Genomic DNA, 26,634 nt, shown 5'->3' with positions numbered 1-26,634 from the left:
AATTCAAAGTGTTGGTGCTGACCTTTAAAGCCCTAAATGGCATTGGTCCAGTATACCTGAAGGAGCATCTCCACCCCCATCGTTTTGCCCGGACACTGAGGTCCAGTGCCGAGGGACTTCTGGCGGTTCCCTCGCTGCGAGAAGGCAAGTTACAGGTAATCAGGCAGAGGGCCTTCTTGGTAGTGGCACCTGCCCTGTGGAACGCCCTCCCACCAGATGTCAAAGAGAAAAACAACTACCAGACTTTTAGGAGACATCTGAAGGCAGCCCTGTTTAGGGATGCTTTTAATGTTTAATAGATTATTGTATTTCAATGTTTTGTTGGAAGCCGCCCAGAGTGGCTGGAGAAACTCAGCCAGATGGGCGGGGTATAAATAATTATTGTTATTACTATTATTATTATTATTATTAGGCAGCAGGAAAAAGTAGTCTACAGCTCTTGAATGTACATATGTAATTTTTGTGGTGTTGGTGATGCACAGTTGCCACACCCACTTAAAGAGGCAATAATATATGTTTCCTTTAGTTACACAATAATCTATATCAGTAAGAATTTAAGAACTGACGTTGATTGCTTCAGCTACATCTAGCTCAGTAATGAATCTATTGAATAATACTAAAACTGATACTGGTAATAATAGAGGCATAATAACAGAGGCTGTCCTTAACGCACAGCAGAAAAACATAAAATCCACTGCTAGGAAGGTGAACTAACACAGCAATGAATGGAAGAAAGAACCTCCCAAGAAACTCCCTACGTGGCAAATGGGACTTGAGGTAAGTGAAGGAAATTAGGAGTGCCACTTCTTGCTGGAAACAGCCACAACAACCCTGTTAACAAAATTCTTCGGTGGCGATGTATTTAGCCAGAACATTAGAATAATGTTTGCAGTGTTTTAATCACATTAGAAAAGGATGGCGGAGAAATTTGGTCGTAAGTATTTGTTATTAAAATCTTCGCCGAAATTGGTCAGTGAGAGATCAGCACTTACTTGGGTATTTTCATAGAAGAGAACATCGGGCACTTTCATCTTCTCCAAGGGGTTATAAATAGGGATTGTGACTGCCCCAATCTTCAGGGTTCCCGAGTCCACTTCACCTGGAGGTTTCATACAAACCACATTTTTGCACAACTATATCCATTCAAAGTGCAATGGAAATATTTGATTTTAGCAAAGTCATGGAGGTGGGGAACATAAGATACATTGAGACTTGTCATTATGAAAGCTTGAGGTATTTTGAGAATGAGCATCTAGCTAGAGAACATGCTTATCAGTAGGGTTGCGTATTCTAAAAGCTAGAAACTATTTAGAAACTAAATACTGTATAGACATATGGTGCCATGACTTGTCTTACATGCTTTTTACTACTTTTAGATCTTTCAGGTAGCAGAAAGGAGAAGAAGCCACATTTTAGGGAATCGGGGAAGATGCAGCCCCGTGCAATGGCTCACTGGCCAATACGTTTTTTTGGGGGGGGGTGAGGGAAGGAAATGTGGTTCTGAGAAGAAAAAAGTGGTTCTGATGTGTGCATTTGAGGAGTTTAGAGATCTGAATTGGAGGCCTGCTCTCAGCAGTGAGCTGTTCACTGTGCTTTGCCACTATTCTGGTTGGCCTGACTGCACTTGAATACTTAACTTTTGCGTTTCCCTTTGCTTAGAGAAATGGCTGCAAACCCTCAGAGTACAAGGGTACAAGTACGCAAATGGCATTCTATGAGGTAGTGGGATTGAAACACCAAATCATGACCTGTTTATCCTGAAGTTCACTTTAACAGAAGAAGCGGGGGGGGGGAGAGGGAGTGGGGGAGAGAGAGAGGGAGAAAGGGAGGGAGGGGGAAGGGTGGAGAGAGGGGGAGGGAGGGAGGGAGAGAGGGAAAGAGGGGGGGAGAGAGAGATGATCGCAGCTTACAGCTATAGCCTTTCCCCTCCATTTCCAGAGTTTCAATGGGGCTTGCTTCAATTCCAGAGTCCAGCAGATTTTTATGTAAAGCAGATTTAGCAAGGTTGGGTAAAAACCTAATGAGACAGAAATGGCAGAAAGTTTATTTTCCGGGGGGGGGGGGGCATAATCAACGGTACTGTATTTGCAATTCTCCAATACGGGAGACAAGACCATAGTGCAGGCATGTCAAACCTGCGGCCCTCCAGATGTTTTGGACTACAATTCCCATCTTCCCCAACCACTGGTCCTGCTAGCTAGGGATCATGGGAGTTGTAGGCCAAAACATCTGGAGGGCCGCAGGTTTGACATGCCTGCCATAGTGCATTGTGGTCCTAGAATAACATCCACATACAGAATTTGCCTGCCAATTCAGACGTGTCCACTGAACACTGAAGATCCCTCCGGCGCCCCCCCCCCAGGCCCCGTTTCCCAGCGCGGCTGTCTGGCGGGCGCAGCGCGCCCTGGCGCCTTGCGCCACCCAGCCTTGCCTTAGACCCGGCCCTGCCACTGAAATGTGTTTGTTTTTGAGCATGGATCTTAGACACTATGTCATGGGAGGAGAGCAAACTCTCAGATTTCTTTTCATTGCTGTAATCCTTATTGCAGCGAAATGCACCCATATTATAATGCATACATTAGTTGTTTAAAACACGAGTAGACAAGACAAAGCTTCTCTCTTCATGAGGTCACAAACCTATTTACTCGGGGGCCGTAGAGCACAGGGAGAGAACCTCCAGTGCACAGACTGATCTTGGCCTGTGAGGCAATTTCCCCCCAAGCCCCACCCTCCTGCCCATCAGGTGACATCACTGGGTGGCATCAGCTGATGGGCAGGAGGGCGGGGTTCAACCCAGTTGGGGTCTGCTTCTCAGAAATGTTCCCTGCAAGGGAGCAGGTGTGCCCAGCCAAAGTGAGACGGACTGAACCTTTGCTCACCGACTGATTCTATTATTTAATTTCTATACCACTTAATTACTAAAAACATCTCCAAGCAGTGTACGTAAAAGAACCAACAGCAGAGAGATTGAACAAAATATTACAAAAGCACACATTACCTATAGAAACAAAGTTACTAATATCTAAATCAATCTCAATTCAATTTCCTTCTGGCGCACCTTCCCTCTCAGTCACCAGGGCCCAAACAACCTCTCAGCTCACCCACTAAGAGAAGATTTCCTGGAAACTTGCTTTCTATGGGCAGGCACAAGGTGGGTGGTCCTTGCTCAGGCTGCCCCTCGCTGGGTCCCACTCAGCTGCCCTCTCCACACCCAGGTCTACTATTCAGCTACTCTTTCTGGCAACCCTGACATTATTAGCTGTGAGATTATCTGATTGTATTACTTGTTTTTAGATGTTTTCAATGTTATAACACATTCTTAAAGGTAAAGGGACCCCTGACCATTAGGTCCAGTCGTGACCGACTCTGGGGTTGCGGCGCTCAGCTCGCGTTACTGGCCGAGGGAGCCAGCGTATAGCTTCCAGGTCATGTGGCCAGCATGACAAAGCCGCTTCTGGCAAACCAGAGCAGCACACGGAAACGCCGTTTACCTCCCCGCTGTAGCGGTACCTATTTATCTACTTGCACTTTTGACGTGCTTTCGAACTGCTAGGTTGGCAGGAGCTGGGACTGAGCAATGGGAGCTCACCTCGTCGCAGGGATTCGAACCCCGACCTTCTGATCAGCAAGCCCTAGGCTCTGTGGTTTAACCCACACCACCACCTGGGTCCCAAGTAACACATTCTTAGATGCTTTCAAATGTTTTAAATGTGCTTTTATTTTATTTTTAATTGTATTGTTTTCTCGCTTTTGTGTTTGCTGCCTTGGACTCCTTTGAGAAGGAAGCATGGGATATACAGTTAATAAACAAACAAATAATTCTGTCTTCGCCCTTTTATCATCATAAGTGGAATTCAGTTAAACAAAAAGATCAAAAGCAATTATCTGCAAATTTCAGATTGTTAATAAATAATGTATTTGTGTTGTTAAACTAAACACAATAATAATAATAATTCACAACTGTGAGAAGACAAAAATATACCTGGAAAGACAAGCTTTATTGACAGCATCATAGAGTCTTTCATCTGGGTACTGAGACAGACGCCGACAAATTCTCAACAGCTGCCGTGTAGACAAGGATGATGCCAATGACTGAGCCTAGCCAAAGTAAAATTAATTTTATTCAAATACCATAAATTCATTGTGATGTCAATTACTAGGTCTCAACTGAGGAAGTTTAAGCATCAAGACTTGAGTATTACATCAGCACTAACATTAGATATGGTTAACCAGAATTCCCTCTTAAATGGAATTTGAAATCGGAGTTTGAAGCTGATTAGCAAACTCTGGTTGGCCTTAACAGTATCAGTTCAATGCTCTACCAATGTCAATCCCATCAAGTGAAGTGAGTGGGGTGGCCTGGTAAAGAGCAAGTACACAATCCCCTAGCCTGCTTCTGAGTCCTTGACTGTGGTTAAGAGATCCCTGGGGTTCTGCCAGCATGATAAACTATAAGAACAATCCACCAAACTCCCGATGTTACACAGTGAGTATAGCACAATGGGAACCAGTAAGAAGATAGCAGCAAACATATTGCAGCTTCTCTCTCAAATACCTGCACCAACGGAGCAATACCATTTGTAGCGCTTTCCAAAGCCATAGTGTTTGGGATATATTTGTGGCTAAGAAGAGACACTGAATCCATTTATACAGTTGGCTCTCACTCTCCTCAAAGGGCAAATTTGCACTAGTTATCTACAAAGGTCCGTATAGTTAAAGCTATGGTTTTTCCAGTAGTGATGTATGGAAGTGAGAGCCGGACCATAAAGAAGGTTGATCGCCGAAGAATTGATGCTTTTGAATTATGGTGCTGGAGGAGACTCTTGAGAGTCCCATGGACTGCAAGAAGATCAAACCTCTCAATTCTGAAGGAAATCAGCCCTGAGTGCTCACTGGAAGGACAGATCCTGAAGCTGAGGCTCCAAGACTTTGGCCACCTCATGAGAAGAGAAGACTCCCTGGAAAAGACTCTGATGTTGGGAAAGATGAAGGGCACAAGGAGAAGGGGACGACAGAGGACGAGATGGTTGGACAGTGTTCTTGAAGCTACGAACATGAGTTTGACCAAACTGCTGGAGGCAGTGGAAGACAGGAGTGCCTGGCGTGCTATGGTCCATGGGGTCACGAAGAGTCGGACACGACTAAACGACTAAACAACAACAACAAATCTTTTTAAATATATATATATAAGTTAACACTGTAAAGCAGAACTGCTCACAAATTCACATCCATTTGTTCTCAGCAAACTTTGCTTTTCCTCCAATGGCCAAGATGCAAGCAAATTACAACTATTTATATGAGCATTTTCTAAATGGAACAGAAAGAGACTCTGGAAAATGTAACATCTGGCAGGGACATTCAAAGTTCAAGATATAGGTCATGTTTAAAAGCAAGAGTAATTTGTGTATTGAACAGGTTAGCAACCAAGTTCATGCCCCGTCATTATCGCCTTACAGAAGGGTAAACATGCATCTGGAACCCGGGGGGGGGGGGGTTGAGCAGCTATATTCTCTCCCTGACCCTGCATGAGCCATCAAGGGTTGTATACCTAAGGCATACATTTCAACTCGCAGCACAAGAGGGCTATTTATATCTTTCTGCAGATGTCCTGTCACTATTCATCTGTAGGAATCTCCCCTCGGTCCGAACTGTGACTCACTCCTGACGTGCAGGCCTCTGGACATTTTGAAATTTCAAAACGTTATCCCTGTTGAGAGGCCCCACTTTTCAGACTCACTGTATGTCAGAAATCTGTATCTATGTGAAGGGCCACATAGATTTTCTTTTTAGATATAGCAGATTTGGGTGCTAATTAGGCATTTAATGAATAATACATTGAATCCAAGACACGTAATGTGCAATTATTTCCTCTTAAATGCAGACATAGAATGAATGGTAGTCAAATAATACAATTTGTGAATGCTCTGGGGGATCTTCTAGGTCAGGCATCCCCAAACTTCGGCCCTCCAGATGTTTTGGACTACAATTCCCATCTTCCCCGACCACTGGTCCTGTTAGCTAGGGATCATGGGAGTTGTAGGCCAAAACATCTGGAGGGCTGCAGTTTGGGGATGCCTGTTCTAGGTCCTAGTTTCACTGGGAATGGCAAAATGCAGATGGTCATCAATGAGCTTCTAAGTGCCCTCTGTGACCGAGGGCAGTCCAATGGGCTCCTTTGTTTTCTGAGGAATTCTGGGTGATGAAGGGTGCTGGATAATGGCTAGAGCGCAGTGGGAATCTGATTGAATATAGGTACAAATACGCAGGTCATAGGTCAGTGATGGCAGCAAAGAGATCAACCTCTCAGACACTATGGCTTCTTGAGAACTGCCCAGTAGGGGTGTTTGGAGTGGCAAATTGACTGGTCCAGACCAGAGCCGTATCATTAACAGGCCACTCAACAGACTCCTGTTGAGGCACAAAGGGTGCGAAGTGAAAAATCATTCAGATCCATGCCTGACTTGATACCACCATTAGTGGAGGCCCATTGGAGATCTTTGGAGCAGCGTTGCAGCCTGTGACATCTGCTTAAGTCGTTCTAGCGTCAGGATGTCTACAGCAGTGTTTCCCAACCAGTGTGCCTACAGATGTTTGGGGACTACAACTCCCATCATTCCTGACCACTGGTCTTGCTAGCTAGGGATGATGGGAGTTGTAGTCCCAAAACATCTGGAGGCACACTGGTTGAGAAACACTGGTCTACAGGACACTTGCAACAGTGAGGCAGACTGTGTGCCCTCTCCAACCCATTAGGGCTGGTAAAATCCAGGAGGGGGATTGGTTGGCTGGGTCTAGGGAGTTGATGATGCCCACTCCATAAAGTGGCAGTGGTGGAGCCTCCTGAAGAGGTCCCTCCTGGATCAAGATTATAGAAAACTTCCCCTTTCTGGAAAAGATGGTCAAGAGGGATGTGGAACGCCAGCTCTTGGCATGCCTGGAGAAAGCAGATGATCTGCACTCATTCAGCCAGGTTTCGGGCCTAGTTTCAACACCAACCCTGTGGATTCTCTCCTGAGTCTCTCAAAGGCACTACTCAGGGGAGGCACTCCTCCTACCCAAAGGATCACCACCAGAAAGGGGTCCTCGAAGACTGTGGCTCAGTCCCATGGCTTTGAGTTGTAGGGTCCGTCAAGGGACCATTCCCTCCCTTATGCAATTCAACATCCATCTGAAACCGTTGGGAGCGGTCACCTGCAAACCTAGGTCACAGAGTCCTCTATCTCTCCATTCCATCTGAATTAGGAGAGGCTATGAAGGTGTTGGACTGGTGTTGGGAGGCAGTGATGGGCTGAATGAGCGCAATAAACTGAGGCTGTTTATTGGTAAGAGAGAGGTGCGGGGAACAGGAATTAGGTGAATGACCTATTCTGGGAAGGACTGCACTTCCCCCTTGAATGAACTGGGTGTTTATGCCCAGCTTAGGTCAGTTTGTCAGCTACAGTTGTTCCTGGAGCAGAAGACCCTCAGTTGTCCATTCTCTAGTGACCTCCCACCAGAACTACTGCAACATGGGACTCTCCTTGAAGACAGTCTGAAGGCTGCAGCTAGTGCTGCATGCAGCTGCTAGGCTGGCAAGTGGGGCATCTGCTGATGGCCTTTCAGCAGTGCTGTTATTCTAGTCAAACACAGGACGTGGTAAAGAAGAAGGAAAGCAAAACTGAACAACTGAAATTCGAATGGTTGGACTCACAGTGGGATCATTTGTCTCGCGAAGTTTGTGTGCTAATTTCAACAGCTGCTCCACTGCAGCACTAGGAACATTTGGAACCTGAAAAAAATAAATAAATATAAAATATGGCTAGCGCTGTATAATTCATTCATTATCTGAGTGCTTACATTGCAAAAATGGCATAATCCACAGAGAAGCACCAGCAGCCTTGGAAACACCCAGTTTACAGAACTATAACTTGGGGGGGGGTAAAAACTTAGGAGGAAAGACCCCCCCAAAAAAACCCAGATCACTGAGGACAAACGCTGCTCAGTAGCCACGGAACATGGAATGTCTGTTTCATGAAAGGGGAACCAAAAATGGGGAAAGAGGCCATGCAAGTAGAAGAGAGTAATCTGGAAAGAGACAGGGCTCGGACAGCAGCACACCACGCTGCAAAAGTTTGTTGCCGATCCCTCTTGTATACATGTAATACACATACACACCATGCATGTATTTCTGTTTATATATGATCTATTCATTTTCGCAGTATAAATGAGAGGGCCAGAACTCAAAAAACACCGTTTGTGCAGCACCTCGCACACCTCCTGCTTCCCAAAAACATAGCTGCCAAGTTCTCCCTTTTTTTAAGGGAAATTCCCTTATGCTGAATAGGCTTCCTCGCGAGAAAAGGGGAAACTTGGCAGCTATGCAAAAAGCTGAGAACAGAAGGGGGGGCACAGGTGGGACTCCTTGAATGGCTACCCAAAGCCAAGCAGCAAGGCAAAGTTTTGCAAATACTTACCACCCCTTTAATAACTTTAATTTCTTCACTCTTGTTCAGAGGCTTTATGTCATGGAAAAGGAAAAGCGTCAAGAGCTCTGGGCCCAGCCATTGCTGCGTGGAGCTTCCTATGACAGGTGGCTCTGCTAAGGCGATTATCCTAAAGGAAGGCTGAATGGGGAAAATGGACCTGCGGAAAAATGGTGAGTTTTAGATGTGACATCTTGCCCAGGCCTGAAGAACACCTGAATGCAGCTCAAAAGCTCGTTTCACTTTCGCATTCCCACTCATTGCATGGTCTGAGAGGCGGCAATGCCGACATTATTCTGTTTTTCACTTTGTCGGACCAACACAGTATGGCAGCATTCTGAACAAGAATGGTACGTTAGACCAGTGTTTCCCAACCAGTGTGCCTCCAGATGTTTTGGGACTACAACTCCCATCATCCCTAGCTAGCAAGACCAGTGGTCAGGAATGATGGGAGTTGTAGTCCCAAAACATCTGGAGGCACACTGGTTGGGAAACACTGTGTTAGACATCACTGCTTGGAAAGTGGCGGTTACAAAATAATAATAATCTTGTATTTCAAAGACTAAGCTGAGAACTGCCTGCTGAAAACACTCAGATCAAAACGCTGATGGTGACATCGGTTATTTTTAGCTTAAAGTCCTAAGCCTCAAAGCTAATCCCCGACTGATAAAACACAAACAACAAAGCATCTGAAATAAATAATGTGAAATGGGAATAATGAATATGCAATTGTCAAAATGTAGCAAATGTCGAAGAAAAGCAACCATGCTGATTACAGAAATAACTACTTTTGAGATACAGTAGGGCAGCTGTCTTCACATTTCTATTTTATACACTTCTATTTTCACTAGTAAACAGGCTAACATGCTCATTTCTGAAACTCATTCCAATCCCTCTGTGTGATGACTTGTGTCAGGAAATGCAGGGAGACTCTGGCAGTCAGTTCCCTTACAGGCTGCATTGCACTAACAGGGCAAGCGGCTTTCAAAAAGAAAAAAGACTCCCGTGGTAAAATATCTGTGAGCCACTGGGGCAAAGTGTCAGCGATATGCAGCCTCATCACCTTCATGAGGCTCCTCTGAGTCATTGCCAGTTAGCTACAGATCACAGCAAGTCCATGGCTCCTGGTGCACTGCAAATATGCTACAAACACACATTCTGGATGTTAATATTAAAAAGGGCGAGGAGGGTTATAAGAAGGAAAATACCCAGGATTTTAAACAAGCTATTGTGGTTGTTGTGGCCCCAGAGCATTCTATGAACCATGCAGTGGTCCCGGCTCCTTCCTCCTGGGCAGTGTCCAGAAAGTAGTGGGGGGGGTCTCACTTGTGGGGTGCCTCAGGGCTCCGTCCTCCCCCCCCCCGTGCTTTTTAACATATGAAACTGCTGGGAGGTATCATCACAGGGCTTGGGCTGGGTGTTCATGGTTGTGGGGGGTGTGGCAGTCAACAGCTTGAGGTTGAATCCCAACAAGAACTGGTTCTAGGAGACAGGGGGTGGGCAGGTGTGGGGGATTCCCTGGTCCTGAATGGGGTAACTGTGCCCCTGAAGGACCAGGTGTGCAGCCTGGGAGTCATTTTGGACTCACAGCTGTCCATGGAGGCACAGGTCACTTCTGCGTCCAGGGCACATTGCTGGTCTATGACCGTAATAAACTGGTTAAACGGATTGTGTCCAGGGCAGCTGTCTATCAGCTCCACCTGGCACAACGGCCAAGACCCTCCTTGCCTGTGCTCTGTCTTGCCCTGGTACATGCCCTAGTTATTTCCCACTTGGACTACTGCAATACATGTGAGACTACATTTGAAGGTGACTCAGAAACTACAATTAACCCAGAATGCGGCTGCCAGACTGGTGACTGGGAGTGGCCACCAGGGCCATATAACACTAGGCCTAAAAGATCTACATAGGCTCCCAGTACGTTTCCAAGCACAATTCAAAGTGTTGGTGCTGACCTTTAAAGCCCTAAATGGCTTCAGCCCTGAATACCTGAAGGAGCCTCTCCACTCCCATTGCTCAGCCCAGACACTGAGGTCCAGCTCCGAGGCTCTTCTGGCGGTTTCCTCCCTGTGGGAAACGAAGTTACAGGGAACCAGGCAGGGGGCCTTCTTGGCAGTGGCGTCTGCCCTGTGGAACGCCTTCCCATCAGATGTCAAGGAAATAAACAACTACAGTGGTGCCTCGACTTACGAATTTAATCCGTTCCGAAGGCACCTTCGTAAGTCGAAAAATTTGTAAGTCGAAAAACGCCATTAGAAACGCGATTTCCCATAGGAATGCATTGAAAATGGAAAAATCCGTAAGCTGAAGCAACCCTATCTAAAAATTCGTAAGTTGAAAAATCCCTATCTAAAACCGCCGTGGTTTTTTTTTTTTGGATGTTGAGACATTCGTAAGCGCGCGGCCATTACCCCCATCCGTAAGTCGAAAAATTCGGTTGTCAAGTCGTTCGTAAGTCAAGGTACCACTGTATCTGACTTTTAGAGGACATCTGAAAGCAGCCCTATATAGGGAAGTTTGATCATGTTTGATGTTTTACTGCGTCTGATGCTTTAATTTGTTGGAAGCCAACCAGAGTGGCTGGGGCAACACAGTCAGATGGGTGGCAAACAAACATTAATCATCACCACCACCACCCAGCAGGCTACCTTTGTTGTAGTTCCTCATCAGAGAGCTGTAGATCTTCTTTCAACTTCTGATATCTCTCATTCCTGAGCAACCTAGTGCCATCATACAGAGTAATGTCTCTGTCATGAATCAACCTGCACAGGATTTTACAAAAAAGGGGGCAGTAAGCAGGTTAGAGGTTCTGTTCTAATAATCAGTACTTGTTAATTAGAGAAACACTTCATGCTTGCCCTTCCTGCCACTGACCATCATAGCAATTCCTTCATGTGCTGAAATAGCCACACATAAAACAAACCTACAGGCAAACATGAATGAGGTGAGGGCCATCTTCCAACCTGAACACATTTTCTGAAGGATGTAATTTAGAATCAGAATTAAAGAAGAATCAGGGAACATCCAACTAGGACAAGGAATTAACACTTGCTTTTTAAATTATGCATGAAGTATAATGTCACTAATTATCTTGCTCTCCTATCTTTTGAAAGAATGTAGTATTGAACAGTACAGTGGTACCTCGGTTTAAGTACACAATTGGTTCCGGAAGTCTGTACTTAACCTGAAGCGAACTTTCCCATTGAAAGTAATTGAAAGTGGATTAATCCATTCCAGACGGTCCGTGGAGTACTTAAACTGAAGCGTACTTAACCTGAAGTGAACTTTCCCATTGAAAGTAATGGAAAATGGATTAATCCATTCCAGATGGGTCCGCGGAGTACTTAAACAGAAAGTACTCAAACCGAAGCGTACTTAAACCAAGGTATGACTGTATAACAATACGTTTTAAATGAACAAAATTAAATATATGGGCTAGGACACAGAGATGTCCAGGCATCGAATCTGCACATGCACCCATTGCCCAAGGGTTTCTCTTTCAAAAGGCAACCTCAAATCGCTCTTTAAAGCTTCCATACAGGAAAAGCACTTTGAAAATCCGGAGCAAGCACTCCAGGGGAAAATAAGGGCTAAAAATATCCTACCCACAACACAACTTCCTGTTCCCCCCCAAATTCCAAGGTGTTAACAACAACATAACCAGTACAAATTCAAAATGTGATTTAGAGGAAAGCATAGCAATATTAACATATAACTGAAGGCAAGTTCACAGAATCAGTGGTGTTAACTAAACCAGAAATGTACACACCGAACATTTTCACACTTTATTATCACCATCACAGATAAATCTCATTTCAATCCCTAATGAAACAATTTATAATGATGACATCTAGAGGGGCAGTTAGAAACCAACAGCAAATTCAGAAGACTACAGCTCCAGTTATGAAACAACCATTTCATACTGAAAGAATTAATGCTATGGCCTAGGCCAGGCATCCCCAAACTGCGGCCCTCCAGATGTTTTGGCCTACAACTCCCATGATCCCTACTTAACAGGACCAGTGGTTGGGGAAGATGGGAACTGTAGTCCAAAACATCTGGAGGGCCGAAGTTTGGGGATGCCTGGCCGAGGGCCACTTTAGACTTTACATGGAAGATGTCTTTCCTGTGTATACGCCACATGCCCACATGAAGAATATGAAAACACAGGAAGACTGTGCTGCAGGATAACCATAGGGAAACATGTGCCAGGACAGCCACAACTAGTGGAAGTCACTTTGTATGTGCTCAGTCTGGTTTCTAGATTCAGCCTTTATCTTAATTAAATGCTACAGTGTGGAATATTCCTACATGTAATTCATATATTTCCATTCAATGTGAGCATCATATATAAAACCATACACTTAGCCCTACACTTTCCATCATTTTTAACAACTTAAGCAACCCAAGGATCACTCAGGACCAAAATGGAAGTGACACCTGTCACGTGGTTTGGTCTTGTGTGGCAGTTTTAAAAAGGAAAAAAATATCAGTCATGGTAGGATTAGTAGAGCTAGATTAGGTCCATTGTGTGGAGGTAAAGGTAAAGGGACCCCTGTCTGTTAAGTCTAGTCACGGACGACTCTGGGGTTGCGGCACCCATCTTGCTTTACTGGCCGAGGGAGCCGACGTACAGCTTCCGGGTCATGTGGCCAGCATGACTAAGCCGCTTCTGGCGAAACCAGAGCAGCACACGGAAACGCCGTTTACCTTCCCACTGCAGCGGTACTTATTTATCTACTTGCACTTTGACGTGCTTTCGAACTGCAGGAGCTGGGACCGAGCAACGGGAGCTCACCCCATCGCCGGGTTCGAACCGCCAACCTTCTGATTGGCAAGCCCAAGAGGCTCAGTGGTGTAAACCACAGCAACACCCGCGTCCCTAATTCTGAAGCACAATCTTCCTGTGTTTTCATATTCCTCATGTGCGCATGTAGCATATGCACAGGAAAGACAATTGTGTGGAGGGAGGTGCTTAAATCCTATGCCCCACCTGTAGTGCCATTTAAAAGGGCTATGGCAGGGCAACAGTTAAAGCCCCCTCCCTCCACATTCTGCATCAAGATCACCCTTCTTCAGAACTGCTTTTCAAATCAGCCATGTAAGGCCAACCTAAGTGGCGGACATGACATCTGCTGTGCTCCTCGGTCCTTTTTTGTCAACCTATTTATTTATAGTCTTTTAAGTGAACTGACTTTTTATGGCCATTTCGCACTTGCTGGCAGCTCCTCTCATGCCTTGGAAGCATGTGGGATTGCAAGCAGGCTGGGCTCATGCAGAAACAACATTTCCATGAACTAGGGGGCTCTCTGTGGGGCTGCTACAACTTGCACACCTCTGTTGGCTTCAAAAAATATCACCTGGACTCCACAATTCATGACCGGTTCGCCAAATTGGTGACTCTTCACAAGCACTGTCAGAATCGCCTGGAAACACTCCTGCAGAAGCCCCTGGTGAGTGTGGACCTGTCCTTCTTAAAGCCTCGGTCGTCGCATCCTTCATTAATGCCCCACAGATCTATTCCTCTAGGATTGTCACACTGACCTTTGCAGAACAGCGAGGGTGCCTGCGTTGACACGGTGAATCCCATCCAGAATAACAAGCTTCCCCTCCAGGGCAGCTGTTATAAGTGCAGATGGTCTCCAGGAAGTGTCCCCATTAGGGAGAGTGTACCTTTGCTGCAGCAGATCTCGGGCTGTCATATCCTATGAGTAACAACAGCGGCAGCAAACTACTATTAGTGTGAGTCTCAATAATACAAGGCATTTATTTTGCTGACAGTGTAATATTTTGCTTTAATCAACACATAAAAAAAGGAATCATGATCGTTTTAGCCATGGATTTATGCACATGTATGCACACAGGCACACATATATAATGTGCAATACACAGATAAGCATGCTACACCTTTGTCTCCAGAACAGGCAACAAGCATTGCCGCAAATGAAAGGATGTTGCCAATTAAGGCAAAATACTCTTTTAGTCCTGGTGCAGATTTCTGTAATCCGTCATCCTTACTTAGTTGCCACTGCTACCTAGGCATCAACCGATTGTCTTCAATTGGCAATACCAAGAACAGAGCAGTAGAAAAGAAAAAACTGGTTTCTAAGCAACATCAATGTGCAATATTGTTATTTTGTCATCTTATTTTCCCTTATTCAGGTCCAGGGCTCCCATAGCCTCTCCCGATCCAGATGCCATCCAAAAAGCATATATCTCTTCATCTAGATATTAAATGCTTCTGGTGAAAAAATGGTGCCAAGTCATGTAGGCTGCACCAGACCACCTTAACACAAACCCAAATTTGTTGTTTTAAAGTAAACATAAAAGCAACCTGTCACAGGATCGCTGGCGGCTACTCTAGAGTAACGACTCTCAGACACGTTGCCTTCTCATGCTTTTATTCTGTGCAGACTATTTACAGTGCAGAAGCTGTACAACGTACATGTTCTCAGTCTGGGTCAGTACCCCGGAATGGTGATTCCCGCGTCTTTTTCAAACAAAGTAGTCTGGGAATCCCCAATCTCCGTCCCCGTTTCTTCTTGCGCATCTCCGGAACTGGAGGGAGGGGTCTTCTAGCCGTGTTTTCCTGCCTCCCCTTTTCCCTCTCCCTTTCTTCCTGTCCTAAGCGGTGCAGAGGCTCTGTGACCCTGTCAGAGCCTTGCCCTCTACTTCCTGCTTCCCCGCTAGACTCATCTCCTTCCCCACTCCCGCTTGTGCTCGGGGAGGAACTGGTTGTCAAGATGGGAGGGGGTAGTCTATAGCTCCTGTCCCTCACACAACCTAAACTAGAAACATGCAGATTTATTTTTAAAATGAAATCAGCTACAGTTTCCAACAGATCACAGAATCAATGGCCTACTTTTCACTGTGGTGCCTAGGCTATACCACCTCAGACTGCAGGTGAGATCTCACATTGCTCTTCTATATAAAAATTAACACCCCTGCAACACAGGAACCAGAGAAAATAGACTACAATTCTTCCCCCATGCATCCATTTTCTCAGGGCAAGGACTTCAACTGCATGGCATCTGAAATGGTATAACCTGGTCCAACCCCCTTAGTAAGGAATAGGGTAACACTGTAAGAGATGAGCGACACTGTAAGAGATCCAAATGCAACCCACTGGCCAGTGTGTGACAAGCCTAGGAGGCCAAGGGTTGGGGTATCAATAAACTTACCTGATATAGCATGATGGGTTCTATGTTATACCCCAATGTAGCTGCAAATTCCTTAGCAAGAACTGTTTTGCCACAACCCTGGAGGGAAAAAGGAGAACAAGCTGATTGAAGCAGCTGTACATTCAACCTAAGCAGGTAACAATTCCTTCCAGGTGAGGCGCATAATAGAAATCAGTTTGTGATAAATTAGTATGGGCAGTTCCCCCACCCCCACCAACTGGTATAAGTTTGTGTCTATCACAATACTGCATTAAATTTAGCGCTATGTACACTTAATGGCACTTAATACACATTATGGCACTTAACAACAACAACAATAATTTATTATTTATACCCCGCCCATCTGGCTGGGTTTCCCCAGCCACTCTGGGCGGCTTCCAACAGAATATTAAAATACAATAATCTATTAAACATTAAAAGCTTCCCTAAACAGGGCTGCCTTCAGATGTCTTCTAAAAGTCTGGTACGGTAGTTGCTTTTCTCTTTGACATCTGGTGGGAGGGCGTTCCACAGGGCAGGTGCCACTACCGAGAAGGCCCTCTGCCTGGTTCCCTGTAACTTGGCTTCTCACAGTGAGGGAACAGCCAGAAGGCCCTCAGCACTGGACCTCAGTGTCCGGGCAGAACGATGGGGGTGGAGACGCTCCTTCAGGTATACTTACTTTTTCTCCAATCAAACAGATATCTTTAACCATGTGGGACAATATCATTTCTGCCAATTGCTGTTCATGGCTGGGAGTCTTAACGAAATGGTCTGTCCCAGAATGCAGGTTTAGTGGCCTAGTCCCAGCAGGAACCTAAAAGACAGATAGCACTATGTTAAGTATAATTGGTTTAATTCACACAGAAATGGTGAATGCCTGTGTATTGGTGAAAAGGTTTAACATGGGGTTTTTCCATGGGGCTATATTAAAGCCAAGAAAGGGTATCTGAGTTCTAGCTGAATTGATAATTAACCGTAGTTCTCTAGTAGTGAACATATGAGTGAGTAACTTTAGATCAGGTGATTAAGGTACTGAGTTGCAAATTCACCATCTTTGAAGGGTGGTGGCTGGAATCTTTTGTTCTTTCGGACTCTATGGAGTAAAGATGTGTAAAAGACTCTCCTGAAGGGAGAGAAAACAGCTCCAGGGAAAATGGGGGATGGAATGTAGGCAATGCACCCCCCCCCCCTCTCCCTGTGTGTGTGTGTGTGTGTGTGTGTGTGTGTGAGAGAGAGAGAGAGAGAGAGAGAGAGAGAGAGAGAGAGAGAGAGAGAGAGAGAGAGAGAGAGAGAGAGCTATGTTTGTCAGCTCTCATTACAAGCTTATTTTATTTCTAAGAAGATGCTGTGCCTGTGCTGGATATGCACAACGTTCTGCAAGTAAAATTTTGAATAATATTCATGAGTCTGGACCATGCTTCATTCTAAAAGGACTGTGTTTCCATGCACCCATTTGCTTCAAACTGTGCAATAATAATATCTGTAATATGCTAACAACACATAGTTCTCTCTGCTCAAGAATTCACTCCAGAAAACGAATTCTGACATTTCCCTGTCAAATAATATTAATATAACTTGTTTCCTGAATAACAAACAAACCATATGTAAGGCTACATCCATAGCTCAGCTTAAGCCTTTCTCATTGACTGCTGTATCATCAAACAATAAACTATGGTTTAGCACTACAAGGGCGTTCCTGCTTGTATGTGCTTATGTATGTGCTTGCACGCATACATAAGCACCTGGCACTGCACTGCCACAATCATGATTTTGGAAGTTTTCACTTCTGCTTTAGATTGTCATGACATCCAAGCAAGTTTGTCAGCATCCCAGTTAACAGGAATGCAACATATTCTTAGTTTTTATGTCAAATTCTGGGAAAGCCAGAAACGAAAGGAAGGCAGCAACATAGCTATACAGTGCAATAAAGTTTATCCTCCCACTTGTTAAACAATTAAATAGTTACCTGAAATGTCACAGCTTCTCCGGCTATCTGAATTGTCACGTCAGCCTGCAACATCTTGCCATCCTCCCTCTTGTTCACATTTATAACTCTTGTAGGTACAACAGGTCTTTCTGAATCCTGGAGCTCAAATCGCTAAGAAAGAGGAATAGAAGGTCTAGGTTATTCTATTTGTGAAAGTATTTTCAGCCCCAAACTCCTCCACCTTGTTTGGTTTGCACAGGGCATCCTTAGTCTGGGCTTGGCCACCATGCTGAACTTGCACCAATGTTACAGGGTCACCAAGAGCCATAGGCAATTATTATTATTATTATTATTATTATTATTATTATTATTATTTAATTTTGTCAGTCACTTTCTCTTGCCCAGGGCAACTCAGAGGGGCTTACAGCCAAACAGAGAGATCCAGTGTCTAGAAGTTGCCCCTGGCCAGTGACAGTGTTCATGGGGGATAAAGAAGGAACCTGGGAAACCTGGGACAGATCACAACATTGGCTGCAATCACATAAAGGGTGAGGATTACATCAGACAGCTTCCATAATGACCAGTTGTCTGCTCCTTTAATCAGACCTCCTGTAGACATGACACCCCCCCCCCCAAAAAAGAGACTCAGGTGGGGATAGTATTTGCTTTCTGTTAAAGAACAGATTTAATAGCAAAATGAAGCCTCATAACTAGGAAAAGTAAAATGATCCCAAAATGTATGATTATTTTTTCAATTATTTCAGATCTAGCTTAATATGTTGAAATTAATCAAACGTCATCAGTTTGAAGGGAACGTAGCAAACATGGCAAGCTTCCTGAAAAAATAGTTAGGCTACAATCCTATGCACATTTACTTGGAAGCAAGGCCTATTAAACACACTGGGAATTACTTTCAAGAAGTATATGTCCCCTTAAGCAAGAGCACTGTCAATGCAGATCTTCTGTTTCAGTCAATTAACTTATATTTAACAAGCCTAGAGGGCACCAAGAACAAAGAAGACTACGTCCCTCAAGACATCCTTACTATTCAATCATCATTAGACTTCAACATGTCAAAAAGAATCACAAAACATACACAGCCCAACAAGACAACAAGAAGAATCCACCGACAGCATACGAATCAATCTGGCTAGCTAACCGGATCCGAAAACACACACACACACACACACACACACACACATAAACAAACAAGCAAATCTCACTACAGCCAACCAAAGACAACCAAACACACTCTAAGCCAGGCTTCCTCAACCTCAGCCCTCCAGCTGTTTTGAGACTACAATTCCCATCATCCCTGACCACTGGTCCTGCTAGCTAGGGATCATGGGAGTTGTAGGCCAAAAACATCTGGAGGGCCGAGGTTGAGGAAGCCTGCTCTAAGCCACCCCAACCTCTCTCACCACCAAGGAACTACAGCAAGCGAATAGTAAGAGAACCCACACAAGTGATGCTGACACAAAACCCCACACATACACTGCGTAGAAGAATAGAAGCAATGCCACCTGACCCCACCCCACTCACCATTCCCCTCTCCCTCTTTTCTTCCTAACCTAACACTGTATGCAACACTAATGTCTCACAACAGATGAAACTGATCTGTAGAAAACACAACTTGAAAAAAGAGACAATGCACGTTTTTTGTAAATTAAGAAATCTTTAATAAAAATTTCTTTTTAAAAAAAAGAACTACGAAAACAAAACACAGCTCATGGAATGCCTACACTTACAGTTTTTGTCAGTCCTCTCTGTCCCCACCCAAAACGACACAAAATAAATACAGAAAGCCACAGTAACTAGAAGACACTTTTGGAGAAACATAAAACAGCAGAAGAGAAAGTTCTTGAACCCGTAGGGCTTTCTCTTGCTTTGAAACCAATAATTTAGCCATTATTATTATTATTTTATTCCAGAGAACTGGAAAAGTGTGGCTGCTACCTATGCCAGAATAATTTGTATGGAAACAGTGAGTGCTTACCTTTAAGGCATCTTCTACGGCCGTCTTGCCTTCCCTCCCCAAAAGAACATTATACGGATAAAGCCACCTGATTATATGCTGGATTGAGATCATAGGCAAGCAGTTCTGGAAGTGTGGGGGGGGGCACACAGAAAAAGTGAACATAGAAACACTGTTGTGCTAAACCTGAAAGAAACATAATGCCAATATTTTGCGGGAAATAGGCAAGCGAGTACCATTCATCAGTACTTCAAAAGTTATTTGGCAAGCTCTATTTTCCGAGGTTCCTAGATTCTACTAGCCTGAAAAAGATAGCTCTGAAATTAGAGAAACCCAAGCAAAAAAGCAGTATTTTCTCAAGGCCATAGGCAGGGCCAGCTGAAGATGTTTGACTGTCTACTAGGCAAAAGGACAAAGGTTGCCTCTGAATTACTACTACTTCCTGCTACTTAGCCAACTCCAGATCCACAGGAGGAACTCTCCTCTGGGTCCATGCCTGGGAAGTGATCTCAGAAGTCTGCAGTGCCTTGTCAAAAGCTATTTGGAAGCCCAAGTCCACTCTGTTAACCAGATCAGCTCTATCAATATTCTAGTTCACATTCTCAAAGAACTTTAAAATATTTGTGGCTCTGCTTCAGCAAGACTTGCCATTTGCAAGCCTTGCGCAACCGATGACCACAAGAAGACCTTCTGCCTTGGATTAGGTAAAGGTAAAGGTAAAGGGACCCCTGACCATTAGGTCCAGTCGTGACCGACTCTGGGGTTGCGCACTCATCTCACATTATTGGCCGAGGGAGCCGGCGTATAGCTTCCAGGTCATGTGGCCAGCATGACAAAGCCGCTTCTGGCAAACCAGAGCAGCACATGGAAACGCCGTTTACCTTCCCGCTGTAGCGGTTCCTATTTATCTACTTGCATTTTGACGTGCTTTCGAACTGCTAGGTTGGCAGGAGCTGGGACCAAGCAACGGGAGCTCACCCCGTCACAGGGATTTGAACCGCCGACCTTCTGGGTTCCTGCCTTGGATTAGTAACTATGAATTTGATTGACCTAATACAATAGGGAGCTTAAAGAGGTTGTATTTCCTATAAATTCCATAATCTCTCAAAGTGTCATGCAGCTTTGTTCAATAATAACCCAAGTGATTCCTTTCAGTTACAGTCTTGAATCTGTGGCTTTACTGGTTGAGCTTTATTCTGTTCTGCAGGATTGCTGCTGTGCAAATTTGAGCCTTGACTGCGAGATCCAAAAAACATTGGTTCATTGGCCAAGATTTGACATGGTGCTATTGGACATTTGACATTTGAAACAGGCCACAGAGTGCGTGCAGAGTAGACCACACAGATGGAATCACTAAAGAGACACAAAGAGATATTTGCAAGGTTTGATAACAAAACATACACCTTACCGTGTCTATAATCATCACCCACCAGGGGACCGAGTAAGGTACATACAGCACATTATATACCATTCACAATTGCTGACACAGCTAATTACAGTGACTTATCAGCACCTGCTACACAGCTATAAAAACTAGGTCAGGATATGCACCCTGACTTTTAAAGTGGTACACATCCTGTGAAACAATAATGAACCCTAACTTTTCAACAGGTGCGCACTGGCCTCAATTGGATCTTCATGTTAACAGCTCTCGGCTGCCCACAGTGGAGCAGAGAGATGTTAGGCGACATACTGTAGTTCACGCATCTGTAGCAGCGTAACAAAGAAGAAGTAGAAATACAAAACTGTTTTCAATTGCAGGTGACAACTATGTTAGGAAAGAAAATAAGCCTTCACTGCAGCAATTTGCTATTTTCTCTCTTTTTTTCCCTTGCTACATTGTAGAAGCAGTTTCTTTATCCTTAATACCTGAACGCTTTCCCTAAGCTCCAGATAAGGAATCTCCATCTCAGTATCCATTATTTATTTGCAAGGACATACCAGAATCTGCACAGCAGATGCTAAGGTGTCCAAAGGAAAATCAGGAAGACCCAGGGCGGAGGATTCTTGGGTGCAAAAAGTAGTTGCAAATGACAAAAGTTTAGAAATTCTAGAAAGAAAACCCAAAGGAAAAAAATGTTGAGACAAACAATACTTCTAAATAGAACACTTTTTAAAAGAAAAAAATAAGATTCATTTTTTTACCAACTTCACCCCACTGGTTCCTTCACTAAATCTAATTGCAACAGCAAATGGTTCAACATCCTAAGCAAACAGCAGTGATGACAAAGAGTGACTGTGCTTTGTGTCCCAGTTTAATAAGAATGGCTCTGAAATAGCTCCGTCATTCACTAGTTTGGTTATACAGGCACTGAACATAGCCTTAATTCACCTTAAAATTGATAATGGGGGGGATTCAAAATCAGATTTTCAAATGGTGGCAATGGTCTCATTGCCTGAGATTTAACTGTTGAGTGAAATAAAGGGTTTTACCTGAAAGATCAATAGTCAATTCACATTACACCCTTTCATTCTTTCCATGATTTGCCCTGCTGTGAGAGAAATATCGCTTTCTTAAAAGTGAATCAATCTATAAAAGCCTCTTTCTTTCCAGCTGATACCCATCAGATGTGTGGAAGGAGGGCTGCAATGCAAAGGGCGTCTACTGTGATACAGGAGGTGCTCATTTTGATTTCCAGGATCGCCAATCTTTAATTCTGCTTTTGCAAAATGGGTTTGTTATAATTTCTTGGACAGTTTATGTTATGAATAAAAAAAATGGGTTACCTGTTATTCTGTGCTCAAATTTATCAAACTCTGATTGTATCCAAATATTCCATTTTCACATTGTTGATCATACTACAGGCAACATACACCATTGAAAAAACCTGCAAACACCCTGCAAACACTTTTGGTGACATTTTTGTGATGCTTTCGAGTCATTTCTGGGTTCGGCACAAGGCACATGTGCATGGTTCACACGTATCGGACATGCCTATAGTGGCCGCTGCCTGTAATGGCATTTTGTATATGGACCGCATCATGATATCTTTGCAGATGTGGTAAAACCAATAGCCCCTCTCTGAGAAGGTTAAGACAATACAGTTAATCGCAGTCTAGGTCTCTTGCCCTGATGAGTACCGCTTACAATCATTTTTTGCCATTTCCTTAGGTCCTTTGCTGAAATACTTATAGGTGGAGTTTGAAACAAAAAGAATTAAAAATGGTAAAATCGTCATTTTAACTGATGCTACCCTGCCCATCCAGGAAGTTTTAATTCATCTTGAAGAAATATGTCCACTTCCAAATGTTTGTAAAAACCTGTGCTAGATAGGGTCATTCAAGCCTATCAAATGCCTTTTTGGGGATCTAAAAAACAAGCTAGTCCCTTGTTTGAGAATATAGATAGCATTAATACTATTTATTAACCTTTTAATATAGGTACTCTCATGTTGAAATTTAGGATAAATCCAGTTTAATCTGCATCAAATTATTTACCAATAAATTTGCTTAATCTAGCTGCCAATATGGATTACATCTTAAAATCATTGTTAAATAGAGCAATATTCTATACGATATTGCAATAGAGGCCACTTTCTTTGGTTCCACTTTAATTACAGCAGTGTTTCCCAACCAGTGTGCCTCCAGATGTTTTGGGACTACAACTCCCATCATCCCTAGCTAGCAAGACCAGTGGTCAGGAATGATGGGAGTTGTAGTCCCAAAACATCTGGAGGCACACTGGTTGGGAAACACTGAATTAGAGTACTAGCTTCTTTCATAGGGTTGCCATACGTCCTCTTTTTCCAGGACACGCTCTCTTTTTCAAGGGTATGTAAAATGAGTCGTCATAGTGATCCATAGTTAAAAGTAGAAGACAGCAAATGGATCCTCTTTTTAGCTCTTCAAAATATGGCAATCCTAACGTTTTATAATATACTGACGGAAACCCATCTAGGTAAATTTTAATCTTAAATTCAAAATGCTAACTAAAGTAAGGCTAACAGTTGCTACAACCATAATATCAGGGGTGTAAACAGGATGGCATATATCCATCCTGTATACATGCCATGTTCACACACAACATGGGATCACAACATGGGATCCAGCGCAGAATGTTTGATCCTGCAAGCCACAGTTGTTGTTTTTAAGGGACGTTTCTAACAGAGCAAGAGATCATTGCTGAGATTTAAGATGTGTTGTTCTATTTCCCATCCCTGGCCCATTCAGCTCATTTATCCACAAATTCTAAAAAGGAAACAAGCAATCAAAACAAAAAAGGTACAAGTGTCTTTAATCTCACATTGGCCCCATTCAGACTTCACAGGACCATTTACATGAACAAGCTACAGGCCTCCGCCTTGTGCATGCCCAGCATTTCCTGTTTTGCACACTAAGGAAGAGATCAGAAGCCTCTGCTTCCAATTTTAAACTAAGTGCAATTCCTCATAATTTCTGAACTTGGGAAACTGTGGTTTAAATGATGGTTTCAGGAAGATCTGAAATCACAGTTGCTCAGTTGTTTCTGACTTTTTCCTCACTAACTACCTCTGTCATGAAGTGAAGGTTCACCAAGGAGCTCATCTAGGTTTATTCACAGAGGATTCTTTTTCACCCCATCCTAAAGACGTGAGTTTGGTTGGAAGATAGACGTACCCAAATTTTGTACCACCATTACCTAAAGTACATTAGCCATGAAATCAGTTAGAAGGCCTAATAAAAATTTGAACCTTTGTATATCATGTCTGATTATGTCACCCAATTCATTTTGTCACATCACAACAACTCTACACAACTCTAATATTCTACAAGGGAAGCCAATGGGTAAGAAAACTAAATTCTAAAAACATTTATGCATAGCTATAATGCATATATTTACCTCTCAGTTGAAACGTTAGGTCCAATACAATATAACTGTGAAAGATGGTCCTAAAACAGAAGACAGTATCACCTATCAGGCCATTTACTCAAGCAACAGCACACTGTCCACCAGGGTGCAGGGTGACATCTTCATCAAGCTCTCCACCCAAGTTCTCTTTCCTGGTCCGTCAAAGTCAGGTGTTATGTTACAATGCACCACTTTACACTTGCTTACGTTAAACGGTGTTTGCCATTTTAACGTCTATTCACCCAGTTTGGAGAGGGGTCCTTTTATAGCTCCTCACCGTCCTTTTCGTTTTTATATTCTGAACAATTTTGTGTCGTCAGGAAACTTGGCCTCTGTCCTGCTCCACCACTAACGCCAGATCACTTATGAAGAATATAAAAAGCACCAGTTCCAATACGGATCCTTTGGGGATCCTACATTTATTATGACATTTATTCATGCTCTGCGCTTCCTGTACTTTAACCACTTGCTTATCCATAAGATAACTTGTTCCATGTCTGCTAAGCTTGCTCAGAAGTCTTGGGTGGTGGGCTTTGCAACAGCTTTTCAAAAAGTCAAACACACAAAGTGTACTGCGTCATCCCTCACTACATGCTTATTGATGCCCTCAAAGAATTCTAAAAGGTTAAGTAGACTGGACTTTCCTTTGCAGAAGCTATGCCAGCTCCTCTTCAACAAGACAACATCGGTATACTTGGTAATTTTATCTTTAATCATGTTTCCCACCAGTTTTCCTGGAATAGATGTTAAGCTAACTGTCCTGTAATCTCCTGGATCCCTACTCCCCAACTGTGGGTTATGCCAGCTCCTCTTCAGCAAGACAACATCGCTATGCTTGGTAATTTTATCTTTAATCATGTTTCCCACCAGTTTTCCTGGAATAGATGTTAAGCTAACTGTCCTGTAATCTCCTGGATCCCTACTCCCCAACTTTGGGTTGTTGTTTTTTGCATGATTAGCAATTCTAATTTTGAGTTCTTAAATAGCTCCTGTGTAGATGCCATCTAGACCTGGTGAAGCCTTCGTTTTTAATTTGTCAACATGGCCTAAAACATCAGCTCTTGTCACTACTATTTGCCTCAGTTCCTTAGACTCACTTCCTGACAAAGTTAGTAAAGACATAGGCATCTGCTCTTCCACAGAGGGGAAAAATTCAAATAATGCATTCAGCTCCTCCATCATTTCATTTTCCTCCTTTAGAACACCTTTGACTCCCGTGGTAAAAGCATCGTTCAACTGTACTTTGTGTACAACCCCAGACACCTGCAACATTACTTACCTTAAATGGTAGATAATAAACATCTCTTGCTTGAAATCTAGATCGCAGAGGTGGGTCTAATGGGTTACCCAAATATCGGGGGACGGGAAGGCCCAGGGCAATGACTCTGAAGTTTTCACTGACTCTAACAATCTTCCATGCATCCAACTCTGATTTATTATGCTCCTGAATAAATAAGGTCTATAATTAGAATTCTGCAACCACTTCAGAAAAAAAGACCAACTATTCAGAGTACCTAATGAAGAGCTGTTTGAACTGGACAACAAATGACTTATAGATCTGGAAGACATGGAGCTCGCATTCCTTCAGCTTCAATACAAATGACAGTATTAACAAAACTGCATATTGATTTTAGGATTTTAAGAGTCACTTCACACATCAGTGATCTGAATGTATGTTCACTGTGCTTTCACAGTGAACCATAACCCTGAAAACATTTTTTTAAAAAATATTTCTTTAAAAGAGGAGGGGGGAAATGTCAGTACTGTACATGCCAAGGGATCCATCATTACCTGCAATGCCAGGTCAGTGATTCATAAGACAAGAGCCATCCACGACTCGATTGAGGAATTGACTTGCACGTGTAACAGAGACATGGCTGGGCATGGCAGCTGCACCTGTTCTTGCCACTGCTTGTCCACCAGGTTTCTCTTACGCACAGCAACCAAGGTCATGTGGGTGGGGAGGGAGGTTGCAGTGATTTTTAAGAAGTCCTTAGTTTTCACCAACCTTCCTATTTAGGGAGACCCAGTTTTCCGAGTGCAAGTTCTGGAAGTTGGGCAATAGGGGTAGTACAGGATACCTATTGGTGTACCGATCTCCCCGCTATGAGAAGCGTGTGTTAGGTAGATATTGTGGTATTTAAGGGCAAACATGTTTAGAAATATAATGAAGAAAGGAAGAGCTCCATACAGTAAAACGTTACTCGAGAGATCCAGCAGGGAAGGAGCAACTATAAAATAAGCCATATAAAGAATAAGCCTTCTGGAAATCAAGGCTT

At 43.6% G+C, this 26,634-nt stretch overlaps 1 protein-coding gene across 5 annotated transcripts in view; it reads right to left on the bottom strand.

Annotated features, from left to right (window-relative positions):
• VWA8 (von Willebrand factor A domain containing 8) overlaps window positions 1–26,634 on the bottom strand; it is an 89,118-nt gene that overhangs the window by 51,850 nt on the left and 10,634 nt on the right. For 3 of the 5 annotated variants that reach the window (XM_088676078.1, XM_088676080.1, XM_088676081.1), the window contains exons 6-19: window positions 25,635–25,799; window positions 24,347–24,396; window positions 21,469–21,577; window positions 19,549–19,653; window positions 17,592–17,723; window positions 16,305–16,439; window positions 15,644–15,721; window positions 14,007–14,167; window positions 11,111–11,224; window positions 8,454–8,622; window positions 7,691–7,768; window positions 3,983–4,098; window positions 1,911–2,017; window positions 993–1,099 (exon numbers count right to left, since the gene is read on the bottom strand). In XM_088676078.1, the coding sequence (XP_088532204.1) occupies window positions 993–1,099; window positions 1,911–2,017; window positions 3,983–4,098; window positions 7,691–7,768; window positions 8,454–8,622; window positions 11,111–11,224; window positions 14,007–14,167; window positions 15,644–15,721; window positions 16,305–16,439; window positions 17,592–17,723; window positions 19,549–19,653; window positions 21,469–21,577; window positions 24,347–24,396; window positions 25,635–25,799 (1,626 nt within the window). The remainder of the gene's footprint in view (window positions 1–992; window positions 1,100–1,910; window positions 2,018–3,982; window positions 4,099–7,690; window positions 7,769–8,453; window positions 8,623–11,110; window positions 11,225–14,006; window positions 14,168–15,643; window positions 15,722–16,304; window positions 16,440–17,591; window positions 17,724–19,548; window positions 19,654–21,468; window positions 21,578–24,346; window positions 24,397–25,634; window positions 25,800–26,634) is intronic. The other 2 variants (XM_088676083.1, XM_088676082.1) reach the window with 2 other exon arrangements.

The sequence above is a fragment of the Zootoca vivipara genome, chromosome 8, assembly GCF_965207765.1.
Source record: "Zootoca vivipara chromosome 8, rZooViv2.hap1.1, whole genome shotgun sequence".
Lineage (NCBI taxonomy): Eukaryota > Metazoa > Chordata > Lepidosauria > Squamata > Lacertidae > Zootoca > Zootoca vivipara.
The sequence above is the reverse complement of the archived record's forward strand: the minus strand, read 5'-3'. Positions and strand labels throughout refer to the sequence as shown.